At 39.3% G+C, this 26,957-nt stretch overlaps 1 protein-coding gene across 1 annotated transcript in view; it reads left to right on the forward strand.

The window, feature by feature from the left end:
- PIEZO2 (piezo type mechanosensitive ion channel component 2) overlaps positions 1-26,957 on the forward strand; it is a 314,868-nt gene that overhangs the window by 243,154 nt on the left and 44,757 nt on the right. The window contains exons 24-34 of the mRNA XM_052788207.1: positions 1,015-1,215; positions 2,996-3,200; positions 3,344-3,445; positions 3,905-4,070; positions 11,429-11,672; positions 12,884-12,980; positions 15,802-15,961; positions 18,428-18,517; positions 21,099-21,220; positions 22,026-22,097; positions 25,985-26,088. Coding sequence (XP_052644167.1) covers positions 1,015-1,215; positions 2,996-3,200; positions 3,344-3,445; positions 3,905-4,070; positions 11,429-11,672; positions 12,884-12,980; positions 15,802-15,961; positions 18,428-18,517; positions 21,099-21,220; positions 22,026-22,097; positions 25,985-26,088 — 1,563 coding nt within the window. The remainder of the gene's footprint in view (positions 1-1,014; positions 1,216-2,995; positions 3,201-3,343; positions 3,446-3,904; positions 4,071-11,428; positions 11,673-12,883; positions 12,981-15,801; positions 15,962-18,427; positions 18,518-21,098; positions 21,221-22,025; positions 22,098-25,984; positions 26,089-26,957) is intronic.

A 26,957-nucleotide genomic window follows, 5' to 3' on the forward strand; every position in this document is an offset into this window, starting at 1 on the left:
TTTTCATTGAGTTAGCAAATAAAATGTCTCCTCTACATAGAAGAATTCAGTTCAGTGCTAGACCTGAAGGTCCCAAGCTTCAAGTCTCAGTGTGCTTCTGTTATGCCCCTTTAATAACAGACACTCAAAATGTCTGAAGTGTTGAAGTGAGGAGCCTATCTATGATGGATTATGTAAAACTCTCCCCAACAAGAAGAGGAAGCCCAGCAACAGCAAGCAAAAATAACTTCTTGTCAAAAAAAACCCAAAACCCAAACAAAAAAAAAACCAGTGGCACCTGTCTAAGGACATCTTGTCCAAATATTTCTCACTGAACAGAGTTCTAGAGATTGCCTCTTCAGCTTCAGTTATGGCTTCCTTGAGGGACTTTCTCTGAGCTGGTCTTTTTAACTGACTTTTGGAGTTGGTTAATACCTCTCTTCTATTGACCATAGGGCAGATGTCCCTCCTGAGAGAAAAAAACTCACTTCAGAGCTGCTCAAGACTGCATCCAGTAAATCTGGCTTTGGGACAGAAGGAGCTGTGTCTGAGTGAAGACTGGCAGATAGACTGTTCATTTAAAAGAGTATCCAGCATCTCTTTGCACTACCCAGCATCCTTGCAGTTTTAGGAAGTTAGTGCTTGCCAGCTGAACCCCTGCAGATGACTTGGTCTATGCTTGTATCCTCTATCTCCTGCAAAGCAAAGCATGATATCTTAAGAGAAACTATGAAACATGAGAGGGCACATGGTTGGTTTAATGCATTTTTCCTCCCCTTCCTTTCCACAAGTAGTGTTCATTATAGTATTTTTTAATAAATGTCAGTATGTTTCATCAAAATCCAAGAAGTGGTGGGACCCTTACTTTTTTTCAGTGACAGTAGCCTGGAATAGGTGTCAGCACATCCTGGAGTGCAGAAGCGCTCAGTGGTAACATCCATTTGAGTATTCATGGGTTTATGCTTATCTGAAAATTTTATAACTTCTTGTGGTTTTGATTTTTATTTAATATTCTTCTGATTGTGTCTCCCTTAGAATAACTTACTGATGCTGGCTATTCTGGCTTTTGAAGTTACAATCTACCGTCATCAAGAGTACTACAGATGTCGAAATAACCTTACCACACCCGTGACGAAAACCATTTTCCATGATATTACGAGAGCACATCTGGATGATGGACTGGTAAACTGTGTCAAATATTTCATAAACTATTTCTTCTACAAATTTGGGTTGGAGGTAAATCACTATATATTAATTTTCTTTAGACTATCATTCCAAACCTTTTGATTGTGTTATTTTTAAATACTAGCTTGAACTATGTTTTGACAGCTGGATGCTTCTTAGTCACCACTCATGTTAGACCTTGCCACAGTTGCTCTCTATCTGCTAGTAGTGGTTTTCCTCTTGCTTTTCTTTGTATGTCTTATTTATAACTCAAAAAGGGATAACAGCTGGGACAAGGGACAGAATTGAGGCATACCCTCTCATGCACACACACACAGAGGGAACCAGGCACTGCAGGAGCAGCAGAAGAAAGCAGGGGCTAGCAGGCCATTGTCTCTATTTAAACATTTCTAAGCTTCTTTTGCCTCTGGCTGCACAAATGCATCCTTCTTTTTTGTACATGTTACTATAGCTGTTAGCAATCTGCAGGAGCAAGAGCTCCAGCAAAGGTTATTGCTGCTTTGTGCCACTATTGTAAGACAAAGTTCTTCCTCCAAAGAACTTTTCAGTAGACAAAAAACACACAAAGAATTAGGAGAGGCAGGTACAAAGGAGAGAAGGGATTTTTCTAAAGATCCATGATGTATCCTAAATATCTGGTCGGTGTCTTGTTTATTAGAAGATCTGCTTGTCTGTTTGCCAGCAGCAGTGCCCCAGACTGCTGGGGTTTAGGCTCAGATAATGTATTCCTTCTATCTGCTTCACCCACTCCAGCAGCAAAACATCAGAATTGAACCTGCCTTGAAGACAAGCTATTGCTGAAGAAGTGCCAACAAAAAAAAAAAAAAAGAAAAAGCTTCATCTCTGTTCCCTTACCTTGTCTGTTTGTTCATAGACACATGAAATGTACTTTCAAAAATGTTTGTAGAAAGTGATTTTTCACAAATTTCTATGGCTATCTGAAGAAGGCAACTCCTAGGCTAATGCATCCCAAATCTAATCATAATGATGCTTTTGACCTATCTATTAAATACTACCACCCATTGCTACTGATAAACAGAGTAAACTTCACAGCCAGTCTGACGATTAAGAATGAGCAAAAATTAAAATTAATCAGCAAGCTGTTTCCTTCAGGAAATAGATTTAACCTCAACCTAATCTGAGGAGAGAGAAAATCAAAATAGTGAAGTGCACTGAATAAATGATTCACTATGAATTATTGAATAAGTTTGAAAACATGCTTCATGGCACTGACTGAAGGGACTACTTTAAGTGGAGCCAGAGAACAGAAATGCTCTGGGATGCAGAGCCTTTATAGTAATAGAGAACTAAAGCTGCCTTACAGGAATTGACTGGATTTGTCTATAGCCAATAGAAGTTGTATGGTCTAAATCCCTTTTCTTTTCGTCTGGTTCCCACATGAGGATACACTTTAGTTGTTGCTATTCTTAATAGTTCCTCTTCTTTTTCACATCTGTAAGTGCTATCAAAATATATGGCTGTGTAATATGTGCTTTGCTTGGCAACAATTAAACATTTCACATATAGGCTACTGTGACAGTACTCTTTCCATTCTGTATCTTTAGATATCACATAATGGAAACCTGCTTTAGTGCTGTATTCATGTAGTTGACAGTCATAGAAGAGTATAAAAAATTTGGGGTGGTGGGGTGGGGGAGGTTGCTGTTGGAGAGATACAACCTGTTTTAGCGTGTTGGTTTGCACAGGGTTCCAGCAGTCAGCCCCAGCACATGTCCAAACATTCTGTCAGGATCCAGAATAGTTTATCATTGCTGCATTGCCTAGCTATGAGGTTGCAAATGTTGCTTATATTTCTTTACTTCTTTTCCAGACCTGTTTTCTTCTGTCAGTGAATGTAATTGGTCAACGAATGGATTTTTATGCCATGATTCATGCCTTCTGGCTGATTGCTGTATTGTATCGACGTAGAAGAAAAGCTATTGCAGAGATCTGGCCAAAATACTGCTGTTTTCTGGCATGCATCATTACATTCCAGTACTTCCTTTGCATTGGCATCCCACCTGCTCCTTGTAAAGGTAAGGACACTTACCCTTTATGGACAATTACTGATGCTTGGTTTTACAGAAGAGTGCTGGAAAATTGATAAGTATTCAGAAGAAAAGGATGAAGTAATTGTTATAAAGTACTGATTGCATTTTTGCGTGCTTCTGTCATACAGACTATCCATGGAGAAGTGGTAATGCCAACTTCAACTCCAACATCATAAAGTGGTTATACTTTCCAGACTTCATTGTGAGACCAAACCCTGTCTTCCTTGTCTGTAAGCATTTTAGCACGTAGTTGTGAAGCGTTTACATGTCCTTTGCTTAAAACATCTGTACAGTGTAATTTAAAGCCAGCCTTTATTTACTCTTCAGTAGCAAGCTGACATATTCTGTGGGGGATTGAATACTAAGTGTGGCTTTGTATGTAGTAGAAAAATTCAAAGAATTAGTAATTTCTGCATCTGCTTTTCCATATCCCATTTTTAATGAAGTGGCATCAAAAAGTATGAATTATTTCCCCTTTTCTTCTCAGTAAAAATTGTAGAAGAAGACAGATTAAAAAAAAAAAAAGTTAATAAATTTCAAATCTGTGTTAAATGTGTTGAAAATAGCACAATCTTGGAGGTTTAAAGTGTGGGAAAACAGTCTGGTAACTACATCGTAGCATATCACCACCACTCCCTACACCTAAGTTTACTACTGAATTTTTCCTTGCAACCACTGCTTTCTCCTAGATGATTTCATGTTGCTGCTGTGTGCGTCCTTACAAAGGCAGACATTTGAGGATGAAAATAAAGCTGCAGTACGAATCATGGCTGGAGACAATGTGGAAATTTGCATGAACCTTGATGCAGCATCTTTTAGCCAGCATAATCCTGTTCCTGACTTCATTCACTGCCGGTAAGAACTGAATCTTAAACACATAGAAAATAACAGCACTTCCTTTTTGTAAAAGTTCTCTAGTGTGAAAGTAACTCTTACAGATTCCAATTTTACTTGGAATTTATATTCATGTATGTTCCCATCTCATGACATACCTTTCACTGCTGTATGAGACAGCAGATAGTTAGCTTCTGAGCAATTAGCTTCTGGTTTAGAAGAGGGCAGATGAAAACAAGTCTTCCTAACACTGCTGACTGTTTTAAGTTCTCCCCAGAGCAATATTCAGTGATAAATTTGCCTGAAAGCATGTATTCCCTCCATGAATGCCCTGTGGGGCAGTGTTTATGGTGGACTTCAGCAGTCTGGTGGCTTCCCCCAAAACACAGGCATGTTAGCAAGAATCCATTGTAGTCCGAACTTGCCCATGTACATGTTTAATCCCACAAAGTCATCATTCATGTCCTGCTGAATTGTTATCTAAGTACAATCAAAATAATACTCTAATATAAGAGACTGTCCTTCATGCTATTTCATCTAGGCATAAGAACCTTAAAAGTGTTTTGGAAGGACAACTGGCATGTCTTCCTGTTTCTCAACATGGCATGTAAGGTTGTTTAAGAAAGTGAATAATATAAAAAGGGGGCAGAGCCTGAGACAGTCTGTTCTGGATGGTCTTCAAACAATGGAGCCACCCCTATGTGATCATTTCAGCAAACACAGATAAGCGCAGCTCTTCTGAGTTGTGCTGGGCATACTCTTAATTGAAGTTGTCTCTGAAAGTTTGATGCAGTATTACAAGAATATATGGGAAGAGTAAAATTTCTTAGCTATTGTGTTTTGTCAGACTAGGTGTTTGTTTTGTGAATGCACGTTACCAACAGCTGTCTGAATGTGAAAGGAATTTAAAAAAATTGAACTAATATCTAGCAAAATCTCCCTTTTGCTCATAAACTTTTCTTTTACCAGAGAAGTGCTGTCACCAGAAGCCCTTCTCGAGATCTTTAAGCTGATCCTGGTGTTTCTGTTAGAAATGGTGGCCAAATCTATCTTGAAATAGCTTTGAAGAGGAGACCGTTGAAACACATTCAATTGACTCATTTATCCAGAGATTTATAGTCACTCATGGGCAAAGGGTGAACAGTTCTCACCCTTGACTATTTCCAGTCGACACAGTGGACCCAGTGCTCTAGGTCCAGTAACATAAGCAGAAAGAGAGAAGTCATAATCTCTCTTCAAAATGCTCCATTAAGTGGGGATGCTTTCCAAAAGACATCGGCCAAATAGGGTTTGGTTGAGAGGAATGTGTAGGGGGGATTGCCTGAGGTTTTTTTCTTGCCACTGCAGTGGTGTCCATCTTAGCAAAAGCTAATAGAGCAGTTGCATCAGGCCCACTGATGTGATTGGTCACTGGCAAAGGCCATCACTGGTGACACCAGAAAGAAAAGATCGAATTTTCCCCCCTTAGTTCAGAAAAAAAGAAAATCATTGTGAAAAAAACTCATTAATGATAAGAATGTGTTTTAAGGCTATCTTCAGAAGGGAAAAAGAGGCAAGAAAATCACTGCTTTTTAAACAGCCTCTTTTGGCATCTTTTCAAAGTTCTCCAGAATCTGACAGGTATTTCTGGTCATCTGTAGAAGATATTCCTAAATGGCCAAGCATGAAAAGTTTGAAGCACAGAGGATGTCCTTTGAAGATTTTGGATGGGAATCAGAGTCAGGTTTATAATGGAAAGCAAAGTCCAAGCTGAACTGGCCTGCTGCCTCTCCACAATCCTTTGGGTTAAGTTCTGTGTTTTGGTTCATATGCATGGTATGCATCAGCTTGAAGTCATTGGTGGCATCGCATCCATTCAAACACACTGCTTGGCATGTGCTGACAAAATAGACCTCTGTATAGATGATTAACGATATGCAACCATTTAATTGGGAGTTTGCAACTTGTATTGAGCAGTAAGTAATATTGCTGGAGGAGAGTACAAAAAAACAGCAGATCAAAGAATCCCATTAGTAGTGGTGAGCTGAACAAATAAACTGTGATCACTTTATAATTGTTCCAGCTAAATACGGAAAGCTGTACCACTGTTTCATGTGATAGTTTTATATTGTGTGAATAAGAAGTAGAATGAAAAGAACGAGGCAGAGAATGAAACAGAACAGGGACATTGTTTGAAAAATCCATCAAATGAATAGAAAATCCATTAATTTCACGAACAGAGGAAATTCCTGTTTATGATATCCTTTCTTGTAGATGCTCAGGCAGGTAAGCTGTAACTTCTCTTTTTTTGTTTGTAGTGTTAGCTTCCTGAATCTGTAATGGGAACATACTTGTAGAATGGTGTATATAGGTATAAACAGACCTTCCTTTAGTATGAACTGCATAATAGATCTTGTGCTCTTGATGGTATCTTTCCTTTCTTTGAGCCTTTAAGTATCTCCTTCAATGCTTTCATGACAATGCAGATTTTCCCAGGCTTTAGATGATGTTATTTTTGAGAGGTTGCACTGCACATATGCAATCTTAAATGCCTAATTTGCTTCAAAGAAGCACCAGAGAATGGCTGACAGTCTCTTAAAGTGACTGAATCTTTTATTAGGGATTATAAATCTTTAAGAAGAAGGATTCTCAAGCTCTGGAGAATCCACTGAAGATATACCTCAGAAGAAAATGTATGTATCTGGCCTCCACCCAAGACAATTTGGAACTGAAAGGGCTTTGTCTAAAAACATTTCTTGCACTTTGCCATAGAAGTTTCAGAATGGTCTAAACATTTAGTAACATGGACAAGAACTTGGTTCAAAGCTTATCCAAGCAAGTGAAACAAAAAATGACATTTCTCCAGAAGTCAGTCAGAAAAAGCCAAACAAATAAGTGAAGACAACCTGGTTATGAATAAATTACAAAGCATAAAAAAAATGAGTGCTTAGTATTCATGTGTTTTCTGAGAAGCCCAATGTGTATTTGCTGCCATGTAAAAGAATCGGCAGTTGCAGACTGAAGCACCCTTTCTGAAGTGTCTCTTCACTTGAGAAGATGCTAGTTGGTCACTGTTCTAGAAGGCACGGATAAAAAGCTTTTAACTGCAATATAAACAGTGGCAGAAAAAGAACATATTTCCAAATGCTTGATTTTCTTCTCTCTGGAGAAATACTTGAGTTCAACAATGATAAATACAGTCTAAGGAAGAGATTTCCTGAAATTTTCTTGTCTTTCCACCCCCAGATTTCTCAGGGGATATGTGCTTGACCCCAAGGGAGAGCATAACCGAAGGGCTTTGAAACAGAAATAAAAATGAAGAATAAACGTAGGAGCTTTTAAAATGAAACAGGATTTAAAGCGACTTCACTGAGCATAATCCTTTCCCACAGTCTCTAATGCTGGAAAATTCTCATTTCAGTTCCCAAGCAGTTTTCAGACGTTCTCCTAGACATTGACAGGGAAAAAGTTGGGATCATAATATACTTTTTTTCTCTTAAGAGCAGAAACAATATGAACAGCCAGTCATTGAACTTCACCCTTTAATACCTGCACCCTGGGAACCATCACCAAGTGAGTCAGGTGAAGTCTCTCAAAGGCTGCTGTAATGCCTTTCTTGGAACTACACTTCTTCTAAATTAGGTTAGTGAGAGAGGATCTGCAAATCATCATTACAGGCTTCCTGTCATATTTGTTGTACAAAGCAGATAAACATTTTGTTACTAATAAAATGATCCTCAACAAATAACACAGCTTTGGATTTGGGAATTTTTAAAGCAGATGGAAGCATGAAGGAAGGACCTCACTGATGAGAGTAAGAGAATATCAGTCCTTGGAGCGGGCTTGACCAACAACAACAGTAGAGGCTAAGACCTATACGATCCACAGCACTAAATTTGAAGAAGTCCATTGAAATAAGGGAGCTAATTTTCAGAAGGTTCGATGTTGCTATTGGCAAAGGGAAAATCAATGAAACGGCCTTCTGAAGGCTGAAATAGAGCTACAGGGAAGGGCTTTGGGGATGGAGGCTTGGTGAGAAATCAGCGATGTTGGGATTAGAAGGGGAAATGGACTGTGACGCAGGGTCACACAGGCTGCTAAGAATGTAAGGAATAGGAGAGAGGGAAGAGGGGAAAGAAAGAAGAAATCTGGGGAGTAGGGGTAGCTTACAGAATGCATATATCTAGGGATAACATGCCTGGAGGAGAGGGACAGGGTAGTCATCAGAGAGGGCTGTGGGAAGAGTCTTGGGGTTATATGGAGGTGGGGTAGCCACACTCAAAGCAAAACAGGTGGTTGATAAGGGAAGGCAATGAAGCTGCATAACAGCAGCTCCTCCAGCATGAAGCAGCATTGAGCTATATCGGTCAGTGCAACAGCACGACAGGCTCTCACTGGCGTGTAAGCAGAAGTGTGTTCTTTCCCTAAACTTCAAAGTGCTGGCTGAGGACAAACAGCTTTCCTCAAAGGGGTTGTCAGCTGCAGCATCAGCACCTCTCAGTGCCTGCAGGTAGAGGTCCGGACACTGGACTGGCCACAGCCAAACACATTATTGGGCATACCGGGAAAACAACTACACCTAGAGCAATCTTTTTGCAACTGACTGGATTGTATTACAGTTAAAAATTAATTCCTGTGGAAATAAAATATTGAAGCAATCATGATAAGACTAATGAAGCTTTAGTAGAGAAAAGCAGATCATTTGATATGGAGAGCCATCTGAGGTTACAATACTTTTGATGGATGGGTGGAATGAACTTCAGACTTTGTCTTCTTTGGTTTTGAGCAAAGTGATATGGTAAATTTTTCCAAAATGTTATCCAGAGTATCAGTGGGTTCTGCCAATAACACAGTTGGCAAATCAACATTTTTTATTTTTTGTTCATCTTTCAGGCTTCTTCTGGATAACTTCTCATTCAGAGGTTATCATGTTACCAAAAGCCATAGTTTGATGCTCTTGGTACACTGGTGTAATGGCTAACCTTCCTCAGACTTGTGGCTGTATTCCTGGCCTCCAGCTACAGTCTCCCACCTTTGCAATCATCACACCAGCAGTGAGTTGGTTCATAGGCTGAATGGACAGAAAAGTATCTCTTCCTTCTGTCCTCCCCCAAAATAAATAGGCTTTTGCAAATTTGCTTCTTGAAACCAGTTCAAAGAGCCAAAGCCAAAGAAAGGGCTGGAATACAGAGCTGAGGGGATGAAGGGGAGTAGGATGGTCCCCTTGGGAGGCAGCTGCTCAGATTTCCTAGGTGTATTGTTAAATACCACATCCTGAGGGTGGCCTCTGCTTTCTGTGACTGGATGCAGATTTAAAGACCACTTAGAAGATGAGGTTTGGAAGGTTTACATGGCATTAAATTAATGATCTGTGTGGTCTGCAGTGAAAGCATAAAATATGGTATATGCTATGCAAGACTAAGCGTTTTGTGCTGTCTATGAAGAAGTTTTCAAACAGAGGGTAAGCACCCTTACTGACCTGGGTTTGTGTAGGGTCTTTTTGGCTGTTGGAGTGGCTTTGTGCTTCAGTCTCCCACTGTTGCATTACAATCTCCAGAGCAAGGAACTGAAACTCCTCACTTCCTAACTTTCTGGGGTTTGAGACAGAATTTAAACATTTGCATCTGAGAATGTGTCGAGTGATTTGAGAGGCAATATGTTGAAAACTCCCTTGCCAAGACACATCTTCATTCCTGCTCTTACAGCACTCAACCTACCTATATCATTATAACTGTTGACTGTGACTCAACCAAATGCCATGTGTATATGTTGGAAGGTTTGAATCCAGCCAGTTCCAGTTGTCTTTAAGAGTCAGAGTCCATTTTTATTGAAGAGTATTAGGATATTGCTGTTTGTTTGATCAATTCAGTTCCATCTGGGGCTTTTCTCAAAAGATGCTGATTCATTTTGTTGGTAGCAGAGGGCAATATTTTTGAAATATTGCAATTGTTAGAGCAGTGTGAGGAAGGTGATCTCTTCCTAGCCATCCCACGCATCAATAGTGATTATTAAAGGAACACCAAATATTATGGTCATTTGTTCTGGAGAAACAGTGAGAGCACCATTTCCAGTGCATATTAAGTTAGTGAAGACCTGTTGAACTGATGGCTTCCACTTCTTTATTTTCCCAGTGTGTATTGATCCTTCATTAATGTTTTATCACCCAAAACCCAGTAGCATCTCTAAAGTCATGACATTTCTAGACTTCACAGGCAGTAGTCCATAAATTTCTTAAATGTTTGTGGGAAGTAAACATAAAGGAGCTTTCTTGTTACCTTTCGTTAAATGCCTTTTTGGTTGGCTTCAGCAAGTGAAATGTATAACGCAGGCCTATAAATGTAGGGCTATAAATACATACTCCTAGAAAGTTCTGAGCCTGAGAACATCAAGCAGCAGGGGCCTTTTTATGTGGCTTCATACAGTGCATTTAGTTCATTTACTCCTTACGTGGTTTGGCTTAGGTATCTGTGTACTCCTATAGTGCTGTATCCCTGCCTGGTTTCCTGACAAATCTAGTTTCACAGCCTGGGTGAACAGACCCTGAAAACACAGTTACATCTGGAATCAAAACACTAAATGGGGGGAAGCTAAGAATTAGTTGGTTTTGCAGTGTTTAGCTCTATGCAATATTTGGTATTGCTTTTGGCAGATATTCTTATCTGAAAGCTCACTGAGTCAATATTAAGTCAAGATTTTCAGGAATCTGAAAATACCAAATTGTTTCTCACTCTTTCCCACTGTGGGCCAGGCTGATTTCAGATAGCTCTGTCTCGTAGCTTTCTGGCAAATGTTTCAGTAAATTCTATCACATTTACATTCTGTAGAAACCTTTTACCCCTCAAAACTTTTACAGTTCATCTCCATTGGAGAAAGATATTTTTAGTAGCTGTCTTTGAAAAATAGGCTTTTAACCAGACTGAATTCCCTAGAAGTCATCAATAAATACAGAATTGTTTGCAGTGGAGTACTGTAGCTGGCTTTTTAAGATACATTTGCTATAATATTGCTCAGACTTCTTAAAAGATAATCTCAGATAGCTTTTAAATTGCATAGGTAGCATTGCCAGATAATATCACTCTATCATGAAGTTTGGTAAGAACATGTTTTCCCCCCTTTCATGATACAAGGCTTGATCCTGCGTGATGCAAAGTGCCCTGACCAGATGTAGCAAGGTGCTTATGCACAGGAATGAGCTAGAATAGAGCATATGAGGCAGGCAGACCCATGAATGAGCTAAGACCCACTGACTTTGGTGTTAATCTTGAGCAGGAGCACGAATGCTGAACCGGAATGAGAATGCTCAGAAGACCTTAGGCACGAGTGTCAGCCGGTAGTGCAGAAAGAGGAAAGGTAGCATTGCCCTCAAAAATGGTTACTTTTTCTCCTTCTTTTCCTTCCAGGTCCTACTTAGATATGTATAAAGTGGTAATATTTAGTTACCTCTTCTGGTTTGTGCTTACTATAATCTTCATAACGGGAACCACGAGGATCAGCATATTCTGTATGGGCTACTTGGTAGCCTGCTTTTATTTCCTTCTCTTTGGTGGAGATCTGTTGCTGAAGCCCATCAGGAGCATTCTGCGTTACTGGGACTGGCTGATTGCCTACAATGTCTTCGTGATCACAATGAAGAACATCCTCTCAGTAAGTAGCTGCTGTCTCTCCTCTGCCCTCAGCGCTTTGGTTTCATTGGAAGTGTGCACAGTGCATTGAGTGGTCATTAAAAATCCTTTTTCAGGACCACAGCCTTCTGCAAGCACAAAGCAGGCTCCATTTTAATTCAGAAACCGCAAGTGCATATCCAGGGAATGGTAATGCATTTACATTATAGGAAAATGTGCACCCTTGTATTCAGTCGGGCTCTGTGAAAGCTCGCAAGCTCTTTTCAAAGGGCAAGGTTCTGGTTTCTTTCCCTAGTAAAGTCTTTCCTTAGAAGTCTTGTGAAAATCTCAGTGGAGTGAGAAATGAGTAAGAAGTGCAAGATTAGTCATAGCATCGATAAATAGTGCACATTTAATTAAACCTTTTCTTTAAAACCAGAATTTTCAAGCCTAGTACTAGATGCAGTTGTTGTGTGATATAATGTAATTAGCAAAGTTGACTACAAAATTACAAACTGTATTCCTGTTTTCTTCAGAACTAGTGTGAAATTCAGGTGAAAACAGATATATTTGATAATTAAATGTCAAATTCTTCTGCAAAATATTAAAGATTTTCTTACGTTAATTAACTCTTTAGAGTGGATTCTTGCAGTGGCACTGATAGGTGATTGAGACAAGCCAGTAATTTAAATCTTTCTGAAAGATAAATTTAGATTTATTCCTGGCAATTGCTTTTTAGCTTTGAACATTTTTAGTGCTGGACTGAAAAAAGCAGACATTTTTCTCTTTACATTTATACAAGTCACTGTACTGAAATAAAATTGATTTATGGGTGGTTTGAATTTGCAAATGTTCTAAATGCTTACATATGTGCTTCATTTTATGCTTGGGAATTTAGTGGAGCTACGTGTGTGTTAAGCTTGTCCATGTATGTTTGCAAGATTAAGTCAGTGATTTATAAAAGTTGCTTAGCTGTCACGTTGCATCATGTGCCAGACATATCACTTTCTCTGCAAAAACACAAACAAAACCCGCATACCTCCTATCTCACTGATTGTCAAAAGAACAAATTCTTGCTATTTAAGTGATGCGTGTCACTGGTAAAGAGACCTCTTTCTTCTAATCTCTGTTTTACTAATGAGATATAATACAGCCAATGGCAGTCACAGTATTCTCCTGTAATGTAAAGAGGTGCAATACTTATGTTTATTTCTGCTATGTTTTGTTATATGAAACTGTTCTTTTACTTTCCAGATAGGAGCATGTGGCTACATTGAATCATTAATTAAGAACAGTTGCTGGTTGATTCAGGCATTTAGCCTGGCTTGTACAGTTAAAGGCTACCGTATTCGTAAGTATAGCTCAGTTTTCTTCATAATTTTCTATAAATAAAGAATCACCTTCAAAATCTTCTACCATATTTAAGTTGTGCCCTCTCCTGACATACTACCTTGTGAAAATATACCTGCAAGTTCAGTTGATACAGCTTGGTCCTATATTGGCTAGCAAGAAAGAATATTGAAAATATTTCATAGAACCAAAGGAGATACATATACTGAGAGAGCTATCAACCCCACACACACACACCCACAACCAGCATTTGCTGTAAATGGACAATTTGGTGATACCAGCGCTTAACCCAGTTTCCCTGTGTGTGCAGGTACAGTTTCACTGTACAACTTGAGCTAAAATGTCACTCACCATCACTGCAAGGAGAGGGCACCTTCTCCCAGCTGCAGACTCCCACTCCTCCCCGTGTGCCAGGTCTTACGTTCAGTTCCTCAAAGGGTAAACCAGTTCAGCTCACTGAAATGGCAAGAGGCTAAGCCAGCATAAAAGTGGTAATTTTTTGCAGTCATAGTGAGTTTGGGCAATTTTTTTTTTACAGTTAGTCTCGTGTTTGTGGTGATAACAGGGAGGGAGTGGATAGTATACATGGATGGAAGTGAGAGAAGGCAGGAATGAATTATGGAGAGCAAGACACTTCATCTCTCAGTGAGCTATTAATTTGGCTCCACTTTGTCTTGACACCCTGGATTGATGGTTTGAAAACGCCTGATTTTTTTCTGTGTTTTTTGCTTAATTTAAAGAACCATTTCATCCTAGTGAGTCGCCAGCAAAGTTCTGAATTACTGTCTTCATGTCTAATCCTAATAGATAAGTGGGGAGTAGGGGAAAAGAAAGGAAATATGAAGAGGCAAATTCACAAGATAAATGCTTCCCAGTAGTTCTTGTATTATCCAAAACTTTTTGAGCAGCAACAGAAACTTAGACACAGGTTTCTGTCTCCCCACGGGATGGGCACGGCAGGCTTTGATGCTCTTGGAGCCTGACCTTCCAGACCTATTAGACTGGCTTGCTTGATTGTAAAGCCAGCTTCAAGCCAAAGTCTGTCCCTTGAGTCCTTCTACTCCATTCTGTAGGGCAGCATAGGCTACTTAGTTTATAGTCTAGCTCCAAAAAACCCAGTTTTAATTTTTTAATATCCCCAAGAGAACTGTCTTTTAGAGAAGAAAGAAAGAAAGAAAGAAAGAAAGAAAGAAAGAAAGAAAGAAAGAAAGAAATAGCCCAAGCCAAAATCTGGAGGTCGGAGGAATGGGATTTCCTCTCTGCCTGTCTTCTCCTACCCCAAAGGAAGCAGTTTTGTGGTTTCAAATATTTTTTCTCTTATGCAATGGAAAGAAACATTCAACTGAGTTGTGCAGAGGAAAAATAAAAATATTAGATGGTGGCAATCAAAAAATTATTTTGACAAAAATAAAACACTTCTTTCTCATGTTGATAGTGTTCAGTTGGCGGCGGGTCACAAGTGGTGTTCCCCAGGGCTCGGTGTTGGGCCCTGTTCTGTTTAATATCTTTATTGATGATTTGGATGAGGGGATTGAGTGCACCCTCAGCAAGTTTGCAGACGACACCAAGTTGGGAGGCAGGGTCGATCTGCTTGAGGGTAGGGAGGCTCTACAAAGAGATCTGGACAGGCTGGATCGATGGGCTGAGGCCAATTTTATGAAGTTTAACACGGCCAAGTGCCGGGTCCTGCACTTCGGTCACGGCAACCCCATGCAGCGCTACAGGCTTGGGGAAGAGTGGCTGGAAAGCTGCCCGGCAGAGAAAGACCTGGGGGTGCTGGTTGACAGCCGGCTGAATATGAGCCAGCAGTGTGCCCAGGTGGCCAAGAAGGCCAATCGCATCCTAGCCTGTATCAGGAACAGTGTGGCCAGCAGGAACAGGGAGGTGGTTGTCCCCCTGTACTCGGCACTGGTGAGGCCGCACCTCGAGTCCTGTGTTCAGTTTTGGGCCCCTCACTACAGGAAAGACATTGAGGTGCTGGAGCGTGTCCAGAGAAGGGCAACCAAGTTGGTGAGGGGCCTTGAGCACAAGTCTTATGAGGAGCGTCTGGGGGATCTGGGGTTGCTCAGTCTAGAAAAGAGGAGGCTGAGGGGAGACATTATCGCTCTCTACAACTACCTGAAAGGGGGTTGTAGTGAGGTGGGTGTTGGTCTCTTCTGTCAGGTGTCTGGAGATAGGACAAGAGGAAATGGCCTCAAGTTGAGGCAAGGGAGATTTAGGTTAGATATTAGGAAAAATTTTTTTACTGAGAGGGTTGTCAAACATTGGAATGGGCTGCCCAGGGAAGTGGTTGATTCACCATCCCTGGTGGTATTCAAAAAGCGAGTGGACAGGGTACTCCAGGGCATGGTTTAGGGGGCATGGTTAATGGTTGGACTCGATGATCTTGAAGGTCTTTTCCAACCGAAATGATTCTATGATTCTTAATAGAACAATGAGACAGAATGTCACTTTGAAGTGAAAAAAAAATTGAAACATGCCATTTTAGGAAATACTGAAATCAAATATTTCAGGCTAACAAAAAATACTTTTTTCCCATTCTTTGTTTTCAAGTAGTTATTAGGATAGGGTGAATTCATTTGCAAATGGCTCACTTTTGGTGAATTCTCAGTTTTCATGGGATATCACATTGTTGGAAGCTTTCCAGTTTGCTGTAAAAGGAAATACAGTGTACTTGAAATGGAAATGCATGTCAGGTTTCTTAAGAAAAATCTAATTAAATTACCTCAATTCAAATAATTTTAAAGGCTAAGATTATTTAATTGGTTAAACATTATAAAAGAATACTTAACAGTCCTTATGCTGATGGTGTCTTTTTCCAGCAACCAACAATCTAGATTGTAAACTGCCCAGTGGAGAAGCAGGAATCATTTGGGACAGTATATGTTTTGCTTTCCTGCTGCTGCAAAGGAGAGTCTTCATGAGTTACTACTTCCTGCATGTGGTTGCAGATATAAAAGCTTCTCAGATCCTAGCATCAAGGTAACATAAAGTTTTAAAAAATTAAATGAAATAGCTCAAGTCTCTCATGGCTACAGTACTTACTTGTTTGCAATAGATAGTACCAAAATAGTCCTTTAACATTGGTTTAAACAATCCATGCTAAATTCATAACTGCAAACCCAACTCTGAGAAAGCACACATGAGAAAACAAATCAATTGAGAACCTGATAGAAATTAAACCATCTTTCCTACCAAACAGCATCTGCTGCTCTCACAGCCCTTATTAAAAGCTGTGAAAGTTGGTGTGTGTTGCAGCATTCTCTCTACATCAATATGTATGAGAGCAAATGACAGAGTTTCTAAGCCTTGGAAAGAAAACACTCTGCTATCAGAGCCTGTTTGAGACAATGGGCCTTACAAATCACGACTCCAAAAACATTACATGAGGAAAAATACAGGAAAGTTATGACATCCGGCTTGGGAAGATCATCAGGAAGACGGTCGGGAAGTGTTACATCACTGCACACTGACTAGCTGTGGCAAGGAAGTATCACCCTCTTTGGGCCTGATATTTACACTTTCCCACAAGCATCCACTCAAAGCTATCGCTAGCACAACCATTCACCTGGTTTTTAATAAGAAGGCAGATCAGGAATGAAATTATGGTTTTAATTTCAGTAAGATTTCTAAGGAATTATTTCTGTCAATACCGGATTAAAGGTATTGTGGCATTTTTCTTTTTTCCTGAAAAACATGCAGACATTGATTTCTGTCTGTGTTTGAGGGCAAAATTTGACTTGCATGTCCTGAAAGGAAGTATTTTTTATCTTCCTCTTCTTCCCCCTCCAGGGATTACTTTAAAAAGGGGACATGTTTATCTGCCCATACTGAACAAAATTCACCACTGTAAACAGGGCTGCCAAAAGATTTATAGCTCCATCCCATATTGTCCTTCAGACTTTTGCTCTGGGGTGAATTTCACTGACGCCCAAGATTGCTGGATACCACCTTTTTGTAGCTTTTTTTGTACACTGTGTTCACAGTGAAAATAGCACAAAGCAAAATCATGAGTATCCAAATGCCTCCTAAATTGGAAAGTTTGCATCCAGAAGGAGAGAGCAGGCTCATGTAAAAGGTGCTGGCCTGGGCTGAAAGAAACAGGTTTGGTTCCTACTTCCAGCTTTGTGTCTTTTGGTAAGTTACTGAACCTACCCACGCTTGAGTTCTCCAGCAGCAGAAGTGGAGACATGCTGGCCTATGTCAGGAGCTTTGTAAAGATAAACGTATTAATGACCAGAAGTGCCGAGATACTACAGGAAGGAGGGTAATATAAATATAGTGATATAATTAATTTTTTTAGTTAGCTGCTTGCCTTGCTAAAATCCAAGCTTTGACTTTACATGGACAATGGAGAAGGTCAGGTTTGGATTCAGACAGCATGGTCTGAGCCTGTCTTCTAGTTAAAGTTAATATTGTGAAAAACAAATACCTCACCTAAATAAGATTAAATTGTGATTCAAACAATTGCGATGAGTATCCAGTGACAGTTTTCAATAATCCCTAAGAATTCAGGAGTGATCAAGTTGCTAAGGAGAACATGTGCTTCTTTGTTGTACTTTACCGTACTTGGGGACAATAATGATGCCTAGTCTTGATTGTATTCCTTTGAAAAAATGTAGTTGTGGTTATCCTGCATATTACATGGAAGAATGAATAATCTCACAGAAAACATGGTTGAAAAATTAATTAGAAGTAGACTTCTGAAACTATAGCTGTTCTTACTGAAATCCTGACAAAAGAAAGGCTTTAAATATATGCTACTTCTTTGAGAGAGACTTCGAGGCTCTTTGACAGTCTTCAAGAGCTGATGAGTGAATAATGAGGAATAGCCAAGATGTGTGATCTGGACATCCAAATCAATGAGTTGATTACATTTCTAATGAAATGGAGTTAGAAGCCATATTCTTTCGGCACACCAGAAACTTGCTCAAGGATTTGTGTCATCAGATTGAAAGCACTGCAGTGTTCAGAGGGTAAAAGTGAAGCTGAAGCTATGCTCATCATGGTCCTGGATAAAGCTGGACGTAGCTCACAACTTCCAGGGGGCTGAGGCAGAGGGACAAGGTGATTGTAACGTTGACATGACTATAAAGACCAAATCCTGGAGGTGTGCAAGAAGTCCTAGCTCGGCCTTGAACCCACCCGTGTTCTGTGTCCTTGAGCACTGGAAACTGAATTCCTTGAACAGCTGCTAGAGGAACTTCCAGGCTGAATAGGGATCACAGCATTTGGCCCCAGATCTTGAAATGATTGACTGTAAACAGATTAGTATTCTGGAGTAATTGATTATTTCTTTCAGGCCTTGGATTAGTTTTGTTTTATGCAGATGAGGTCGTGTACAGAGGGAACACAGAGTTCTCTGTGATTAGCTGGCATAAAGGAACTTAGAAACATTTAATGTTTCCTTTCCTTTTTTCCTTTCTTCTGCCCCCATTTCTGCTGTAGGGGTGCTGAGCTTTTCCAGGCTACAATTGTCAAGGCTGTAAAGGCAAGAATTGAAGAGGAAAAAAAATCAATGGATCAACTGAAAAGACAGTATGTATTTAATGTATTTATATATATATATACACACACATATATATGTGCATGTATTTCACTGATCGTTGGTATTTATCTAGCACCTTCTTTTATAGAAATGCTGATCAGGTTTTGAAGTATGATTTTGCAATTACAAAAATTATTCTCTGGGCATTCAGAGATCTTAGGTATTCCAGTATTATGTAGTTTTAGAGTCATCTTTTCCAAAAAGACAACATACAGCAGAATCTAAACTTTCATTTAAACATAGAATTACATTTCTAGGACCAAAGGTTGTGAGGTTAACATAAAGAATCAAAGTGGAATGGACTGACTTACCTGCTCCTCAGTGAGCCTGAAATTGTAATGGAAACAGATGTTTCCTATAAATCAAGAGAGAAGGTGTGAACCCTCCTGCTTATTCTGAAGGTTCTTCTAAACCTTAGAAATCCAATGATGACAGGTTAAGAAGATCAGCTTTTAACTGTTCCACACCTGAGTATCCTAGTAACATGACCATACAGTCTTCTCTTTAAGAGATGATCTGTATCTCTGCTATGTTTTTTCCTTGTTAGAGGTCCAGCTCAGTTGTAGTTTTGGGTTATCCTGTTTTGTGTAGTATGAATGCATGCAATGCAGATGAAATGGGGGGGGATCTTTTTTCCTCTTTCTTTCCCTCCAGTAATTATCCTGCTGTTCTCTCAATTTGTCTCTCCCCATCTCTCAGAAGAGTAGGACAGTCAAATGCAAATCCCCAATGAAACTCATGAAAGGGTAGGCAGATTACTAATCAGAAGTGCCATATTAACCCTGTCTCACTTGAAAGTGCAAGCCTAGATGGTTAGAAAATAGGAGACTGAGACACAGGAACTGGATTTAAAAAAAAAAAACAACCAGAAATTGGAACAGCAAAGGGCCTAGTTAGGGAAGCTGTAGTTAAGAGCCACCCAAATAGCCTGAAATCACTACGGGCTAAGGAAGCTGAGTAGCATCCTGGCCCTGCTGCAATGGATGACAATATTCTCATTGACTTTACCATTATTAGGATTTTGTTCTGTGTGTCTGTGTATTCCTGGTAAAATTTGCTGGATGTCTATTGCTTCCGTTTCATTTGTGGTTCTTCCGCTAGCGCTTGAGTGCAAAATACATATGTTTACCTTCACTGAAGATATTTGCATTCAGCTTAACTGGTCTGGAGATCCTTTCTCTTTATACAGCCAATAAGCCACTCTGCTTTCTGTTGGGTACAGCCAGCATGCTTCTTTACTAACTGCAAAAAGCTTTCAAAGCTCCTCCACCACCATGCATGAAAAGCCATAACTGGTTCCTAACCAGATGTCAAAGCCCACACCTGCATAATTGAAGAAGCATCAGCAGGCTGCAGGGACCGGGCTCCCTACCCGCATGCCTGGGGTTTCCCCCCCGATGATGTATTGGGCTGTTGCTGTTGCTGCTCTATGCTTGTGTCAGTCTTATCCCAATTGACAGGACGTGCCTGTCTTGGAAATCATTCTTTTCTGTTAGTTCTGCAGAGTTTAAGGTCAAGGAGATGATACTACTTGCAATAATGCCAAAGCTGATGTATGTTTCTCTAAAAATCGCTAGTTTGTATTTGGAGGATGTCTGACTTCAACATTAGAAGGTGCTTGTTTTATTTCATTCAATAATGTGCATCAGTACTTCATACAGTTTAGGCTGATTAGGATGAAGAGCATGGCCAGAAGTTTTGAACAACCAAGTTGTCCTGACTGATGTAGCGTCACTTCAGCAGCAGATAAATGATACAGGGAAAGAAATCTAATTATCTATTGAATAATAGCAACTAGCTGAGATGAAAGAGTTTTTTCCTCTCTAATGTGTGGTTCTTCCCTAACAAATGGACAGATTAATAAATGTATTTAAGTGCATTTTGATCACTGAAGTTAGTGAATCATTTGCTTCTAATCCAGTTGTATTGAAAGAACTTACTCCTGTTGACTTCAGGGTTTTTTTACTACCATTTTTCAAACTGTGAAAACACAGAAGTCTTAAAAGACCAGATTGTGCTAACTCTACAGGATTGCAAGAAGGAGAATTGAAGGCTTGCCTACATCTGGACAAAACTGAACCAGTTTAAGTGTTTTGCATTTCTAGATACGTGGGACAAAGGAGCTTCAGGGGTGAAGATGTAGCACAAATAGTGCAGGAACAGCCACATCCCTGGTTCAGAGTGGCAAGTTTCAGGAAAACCACTGCATTACGCAGAAGTCCATTTTTCTCAGAGCTTCATTTGCTGCATTGTAGCTCCTGACAGCAATTCTTTCCTTTTTAAATGATAAAAGATAGTTGAGGGGGAATAGGTAAAACACTCATGTGATAGCATGCACCCCAGCTCTCACTGACCAGTGGGCAAACATCTAGGCTTGACCCTTCCAGCCAGCCCCTTCAGAGCCATTTAACTCCTTATGTTTAAGTGCAGGGTTAATGACAGTGTGGAATGTATCTTTCCATTAGAAATGTTGGAGTGCATGGGTGTGAATGGATGTGTTTAACACTTGTTTTTCAGGGTGGGTCAGAAAGGGTGAAGACATCAATCTAATAAGATTCTTCCTTTTGCTAGAATGGATCGCATCAAAGCCAGGCAGCAAAAATACAAAAAGGGTAAAGAGAGGATGCTAAGCATGACCCAGGAGTCCTCAGAGGGGCCAGACGTTCGGAAGGTTTCTGAAGAAGATGACGAAGGTACCATTAGCTATTGTTGTACCGTAATTGCAGTTGAGCGCTAAGGACCTAATAGTTGGACAAATCATAAATTGTTCTTCAAAACTGTCATCATATAACAAGGTTGTTAGCTCAGTATCAGTTTGGAGTTTGATTTAGCCAAAAAAATGTGGGATTTTGTACTGCAAGAAGGTTTAGAGAAAATGTTTTTCTGTAAGGTTACTTTTGGTTAATTTTCAGTTGTTGGCAAAGAGCTGAATAGCAGCAGAAGTTTGTTTTGTACAAAGTCATTATATATAAACCACAGTGTTACAAATAGGTAGCAGTCATATTTTTCCGGCAACATTTTCTGGATGCTGTGAGGTTTTTTTAGTCACTGAAATGTTTGCGTACTTTTAAATGTGGTTTAAAACATGGGAACAGATAAAATGATACCTATACAGTGCCACAGTTCTAGCACTGACTTGGGATCAGCACTTACTGGATTTAAACTTTTTGGAGCCTGAAATGTAAGGGGATTTGAGATGAGGGAAAATATTTTCTTCCTGAAATTACACTCAACTGTGACTGTGTGTTTGAAAACACAAACCTGAACTTTTTAGCTGTTTTAGAGTAGAATGCTGTTTTAACTGCTGCATAAACCAGAGTATTTCTGCTTAGTGGTCATGCTTCTGAATGATTTTAATATTGAATGTATTCAGTAGATCTAACATCTGATGTGCTCATGAAATTTTAGCTCTTTTGAGAGAAATTAAAAATGACTAATCAGTGTAAGAAACATGTTTCTCATTTTGTAAAATTAATATTTGGACATATTTTATTTTAGGAGAAGCAGACAAAGAGAAAGCCAAGGGCAAAAAAAAGCTGTGGTGGCGGCCTTGGGTTGATCATGCTTCCAGTAGGTTTTCTCAATCATCTTACAAATATGTGGATTTAACCCTTATATCCTTGACCAGAATGAAGGCATTCCCATAACCTGTTTGTTTTATGCCTGATTTTATGATTGTGACTTGATAGAAGGCTTATTTTTTTCAAAACAAGATTTTCCAAATCTTCAAGGAGTGAGTTTAACCATGTTTTGAACTTCTGTGTGTTGGAAGCATAGCTAGCTCATGATACTTTGGGCATTCTTAGAGAAATACCAAATCAGATAAACATGTACCAAAAAGCATCTTACTTTGGCCTCAAAAGTCTTAAATCCCCCCTACTGCAAAGCACAGTATATTTAAAAATTTGAAGGTGAAGGTTTGCCAATGCATTCTAAGATCAGTCATAATTTCTTTTTCATATACACACATCATACATCTTTTTTCATGGTTCATCAGTCATTCTACCATCAGCTGTGGAAATCTGAGTACCACAGTAAGGCAGCAAGACTATTCCCAGGACTAGGCTCTGTAGAGCTCAGCTGAATATATCTGATCACACTTTAATGTACTGTTGATGCCAGTTGTTTTGTTATTTCCATTTTTTTGTGTTTAACTGACAGCAGAAATCTGTTCAGCCTTGTGCACAAGGAGTTATTAGCCTGTATCACTGATACCATTGTTGCATTATGATAAATTAGTTTGGTTTTAGCCCACTCCAGGCATACAATAGAGTTCTTCCCTGTTATGGATTGGGTAAAACAAGAAAACTGAGTAGACTGCAATCTCTCTCTTCTATTGGATCTTTGTTGAAGGAACTCAGACATGAGGTATTTAATAACCTCTGAAGATTTAAAAAATATTCAAGTGTATAGCACTGACCAGAGTTAAATATGAATGTCTATATTGCGCCTGGTCATTTAGTTTAAAAGAGTTACTCCAAGTAACACTTTTACACATCTACATACTGCTTCATTTACCTGTGTGTATTTATTTATAACTCCAGCATATATATTTGCCAACAGCGTTAAACAGAATGTCGTATGCTTATTTCTATCAAGTCACAAGTAAACTGTGCCTCTCTCTTCATTTTTCTAAAGGGCACACTGCCACTTTAGAGAGACCTATCCCTTTTCAAAAGTCTTATGAAAATAAACTTCTTGCCCTTTAGTTTCATTAAGAACAACAATGACAAAACAGATCAAAACTAAAATTTGCGAGTTTTTACTGTAGAATTTCAGGCTACAGTGATTTTGAAGGAATGGGATATGGTCTTTTGTTTATTCACCACTGGTTTTGTAATAAGAAGAACTGCTCAAAGAGAGACATTGACTTTGGCTTCTACTTATTTCACCCTCATTATTTAATGTTCTTAGGTGGCAACTTGCGTTTTGGTATTTAAACAGTGAGCATTCTTGAAATTATTTACTGCAATAATGCAAAACCTTGTGGGAAACATCACAGACCCTGATCTTGCAAACATGGTTGCCTGCCATGTGGCTTGCACCCACACTCACTGAAACATGGCACTGACAGTCAGTGTTCACAGACATACAGACTAGAAATAGACTGATATTCCCCATCTGTCCTTTTTGAAACACTGTGCTGTAACTGCAGCATTCTGCTGCACATGGGTGTTCATCTCAGTAACTGAGTTTGTGGCTGTGCCTGTATATATGTATATATTGAAGTCATTCAAGCTTGAAGTTTCATGCCAATTCTGATATTTAGTTTAGATTTTTATTGTTATTTTTATACCACTTGTTATGATTTTACTATACAGAAAGATACCTCATTTTGTATATCATAGGAATTAAAACACAGTCATGAATTTGGGTCTGAGTAGAACAGATAGGAAACATCAGTGAGGCTCTCCTCACTGACACTCACTCACACTCTCCCTTGCAGGGAGGTATGGTTCCTCCTGTGCTTGTTGATTACTTAGGGAGCCCCACAAAGATCAGCAGGAGTTAGGGCCACATGCTTCAAGGTCCTCAGCTTCTCCTGGGGCACAGAGTTGTGTCTGATGTAGTGCAAAGGATGGTGCTTGCAGCTGCCCTGGGGAGCTCTTTCCTTCTGGGCACAAGCAGATTATGAGAGGATGCTGACGTCTCCTGCATGGCTCTCCTTCTGCCTCCTCCAGCTCATCCCACAAGGAAAGCCTGAAAGTCCCTTTTCTCAGTAGAAAGTCACACTTTGCAGTAGGAGAGGGGTCCCCCAAGTCCAGTCTGGCCATGAATTGTCTTACTAGTAGAATTTGGTCTCTTTAGTAATCCCTGTAGGCGACTAACACACTTCTTATTCCATTTTGATGTGTGCAAGAATGCATTATTGCTATTCAATCATACCTCCCTCGTTAGTTGTAAAAGAGACGTACTGCTACATTACAGTGTCCCCTCAGATACACTTTAACCTAAAAGTTCTGGAGAGGGATCATAGTAGATTTGGTTTCTGCCAGCTCAAGTGTTCCAAGTTTGACCGGGTGCTACTCTGAGCCTTTAAGGGACTGTGCTGCAGTGGAGGTTTCCCTTAGATGTCAGACCTTATCCTGCTGATCTTCTGTGAGGACAATTTCTGTTGCTGACTACAAGATACGCTTTTGTGAAAGAGAACTGCAGACCACTGGGTCTTAAAATACATTCATCTCTTTAATGCACTTTAAATGGGCATTCTTAGAAGAGCCGACACCAAATAATTAATTTGCTTGATCCAAGAAATTTCCAAACTTTCTTTTCACCTCAGTTCAGCAATTAGAACTGCTGAAGTGGACTCTCTGTCCCTCTGCAGAGCATGCATTGATGTTAAAAGTCATAACCAGGCACATGAGGCACAAAATTCCCTCTGTGAGGGAGTTTTAGGTGCTGAAGTTTGGATCCAATAGAGTTCTGGCAAATTTCACAGTGTGCTTACCCTGACGTTTCTATGATAGTTATGTGTGGTCATCTGTGCACAGAGGATCTGTGTCAAATTCAAGGTATGATTGAATTAAAGCAATTGTTACTTTTCCAGAAACCTGTAATGAGGGTCAAATATAATTTTCAATATAAATATGTATTGCTCCATATATCCAGATTGTGTGACATTTCATCTAAGTAACTGTTACCTTAAATATCTCAGCTTAAATGTGGAAATGATTTACCAGTTTTCACTGCTGAATGTAATGCTGTGATTTTGATTTTTCTCTTGCTCATTACCTTATTTTTCATTTCGTTTCCCTTGTTCATTCATGTAGGCCTGTTACCATCTGAGAAATAAAAACGTTGCTTCTGTTCAAGGATATAAGGCCTAGCTTATTCACTGTGCATCTTTACTGTATCAAGGTTTCAGAATCTTTCTGAATCCATGGGCAAAAAATTGAAACTCATTTGCGATCACGTTAATAGAATCCAAGTGATTTGCTTTAAACAAACCAAGGTTTTCCATTACCTCATCAAAGCTTAAATGTTTGAAGAAAGCATTGACTAATACCATCCCATTCTGTAGTTTAAAGGATGCCTCAGCATTTTAAAGAGAAGTTCTGTATTTTTTGTCCAGTGGTACTGTTCATGTAAATTCATTTACTTACCTGCTGGGCTTTTTTTACTCCCTCAAATAACCATCAGTTCCCAGTTAATTTAGACTTAACTGCCATTTTTTCCTAAAGAATGTAACCTAGTAACTTGATATACTTCAAGCTTTTTCTTTACATTTTCTTCTCGTGGTGATGTTTTCCTTAGTTCTTGTATAGTTCCCATTCATGCCCAAAGTATCGCAGACTAACATCAAATAAATTGCCTGAGACCTTTTCATCTCTTGCTTCTTCTCTGTTTTCACCTCTCCTGGTTATGAATTTTTAAATGACTGGCTGGCTGTTCATAGGTCTTGGGGCAGTTGAAAATAGAATTTTCAGAAAAATAAGAAAATATTTTGTTTCACTTAGTGGTCAGAAGTGGAAATTATTATTTGTTTGAGACGGATAGTGAAGAGGAAGAGGAAGAGGAGAAAAAAGAAGAGGAAGAGCCTCGAAAAAAATCTGCTTTTCAGGTACTTTATGGTAATTTGCTTTCTAGTTGACATCTGGAAAAAAATGTAGGCTTCTCATAACACAGGCACATATGTTAAAGCAGCCAGTACATCTAAAGTAGACCTGAAAAGTATTGGAAATGAAGTTTCTTGCCAATTTAAAATGCAAGTTTGCCTGTTTTAAGCATTGCCAAATTCCTATAGAAACTGTAGTGAAATCATATCTTCATTCACTTACGCCTGAAGAAAACAAAAATACAAAAACAAAGGTTAAGAATCTGAGCTTTATTTTTTCTGCACTGCAATAAAGACAAGTGAGGAAGCTGACTTGCCTCTGGCACTGCTGTACAATGCTTCAGTGGTTTTCTGGTTTTGAGTAGATGTTATCATTCCATGAAGAAATGATCCCAAAAGTAAGCAATTTTTCATAGAAAAGAATACCTACTTAAAAAAAAAAAAATTATTATTCATCCTAGTGGACCAGAGAAATACATCCTTGCGTTATAAAGAGCTTAACATTTAAAATTACAAAAGGAGACCACATCACTTTCTTTCTTTTCTTTTTCAGGATAATGTTAACTAATATGTTTGCATTTTAAGTGACAGACTGTGTTGAAGTAAGAGGATATTGTAATGTTAAAAAGATAGCTGAATTTTCCTAACTGGGTTCCTGCATATAGACTGGTTGATGTTAGACAGTACCAGGTATTGAATCCACTGGCTTAAATGAAGAACTTGGGTGAAGAAGTTAGCGCACTACTCATGCATGTAGGATTGCTTTAATCTTCATAAGAGTAAAGTTTTACTTGCTGAAAATTTTCAGAAATACCACAGAACTTTTTCAGGTCAGTAACTTTAAAGCTTAAGCAAAGGGGTAGCTTTTTGCAGAT

The sequence above is a fragment of the Harpia harpyja genome, chromosome 5 (assembly GCF_026419915.1).
Source record: "Harpia harpyja isolate bHarHar1 chromosome 5, bHarHar1 primary haplotype, whole genome shotgun sequence".
Taxonomy (NCBI): Eukaryota; Metazoa; Chordata; class Aves; order Accipitriformes; family Accipitridae; genus Harpia; species Harpia harpyja.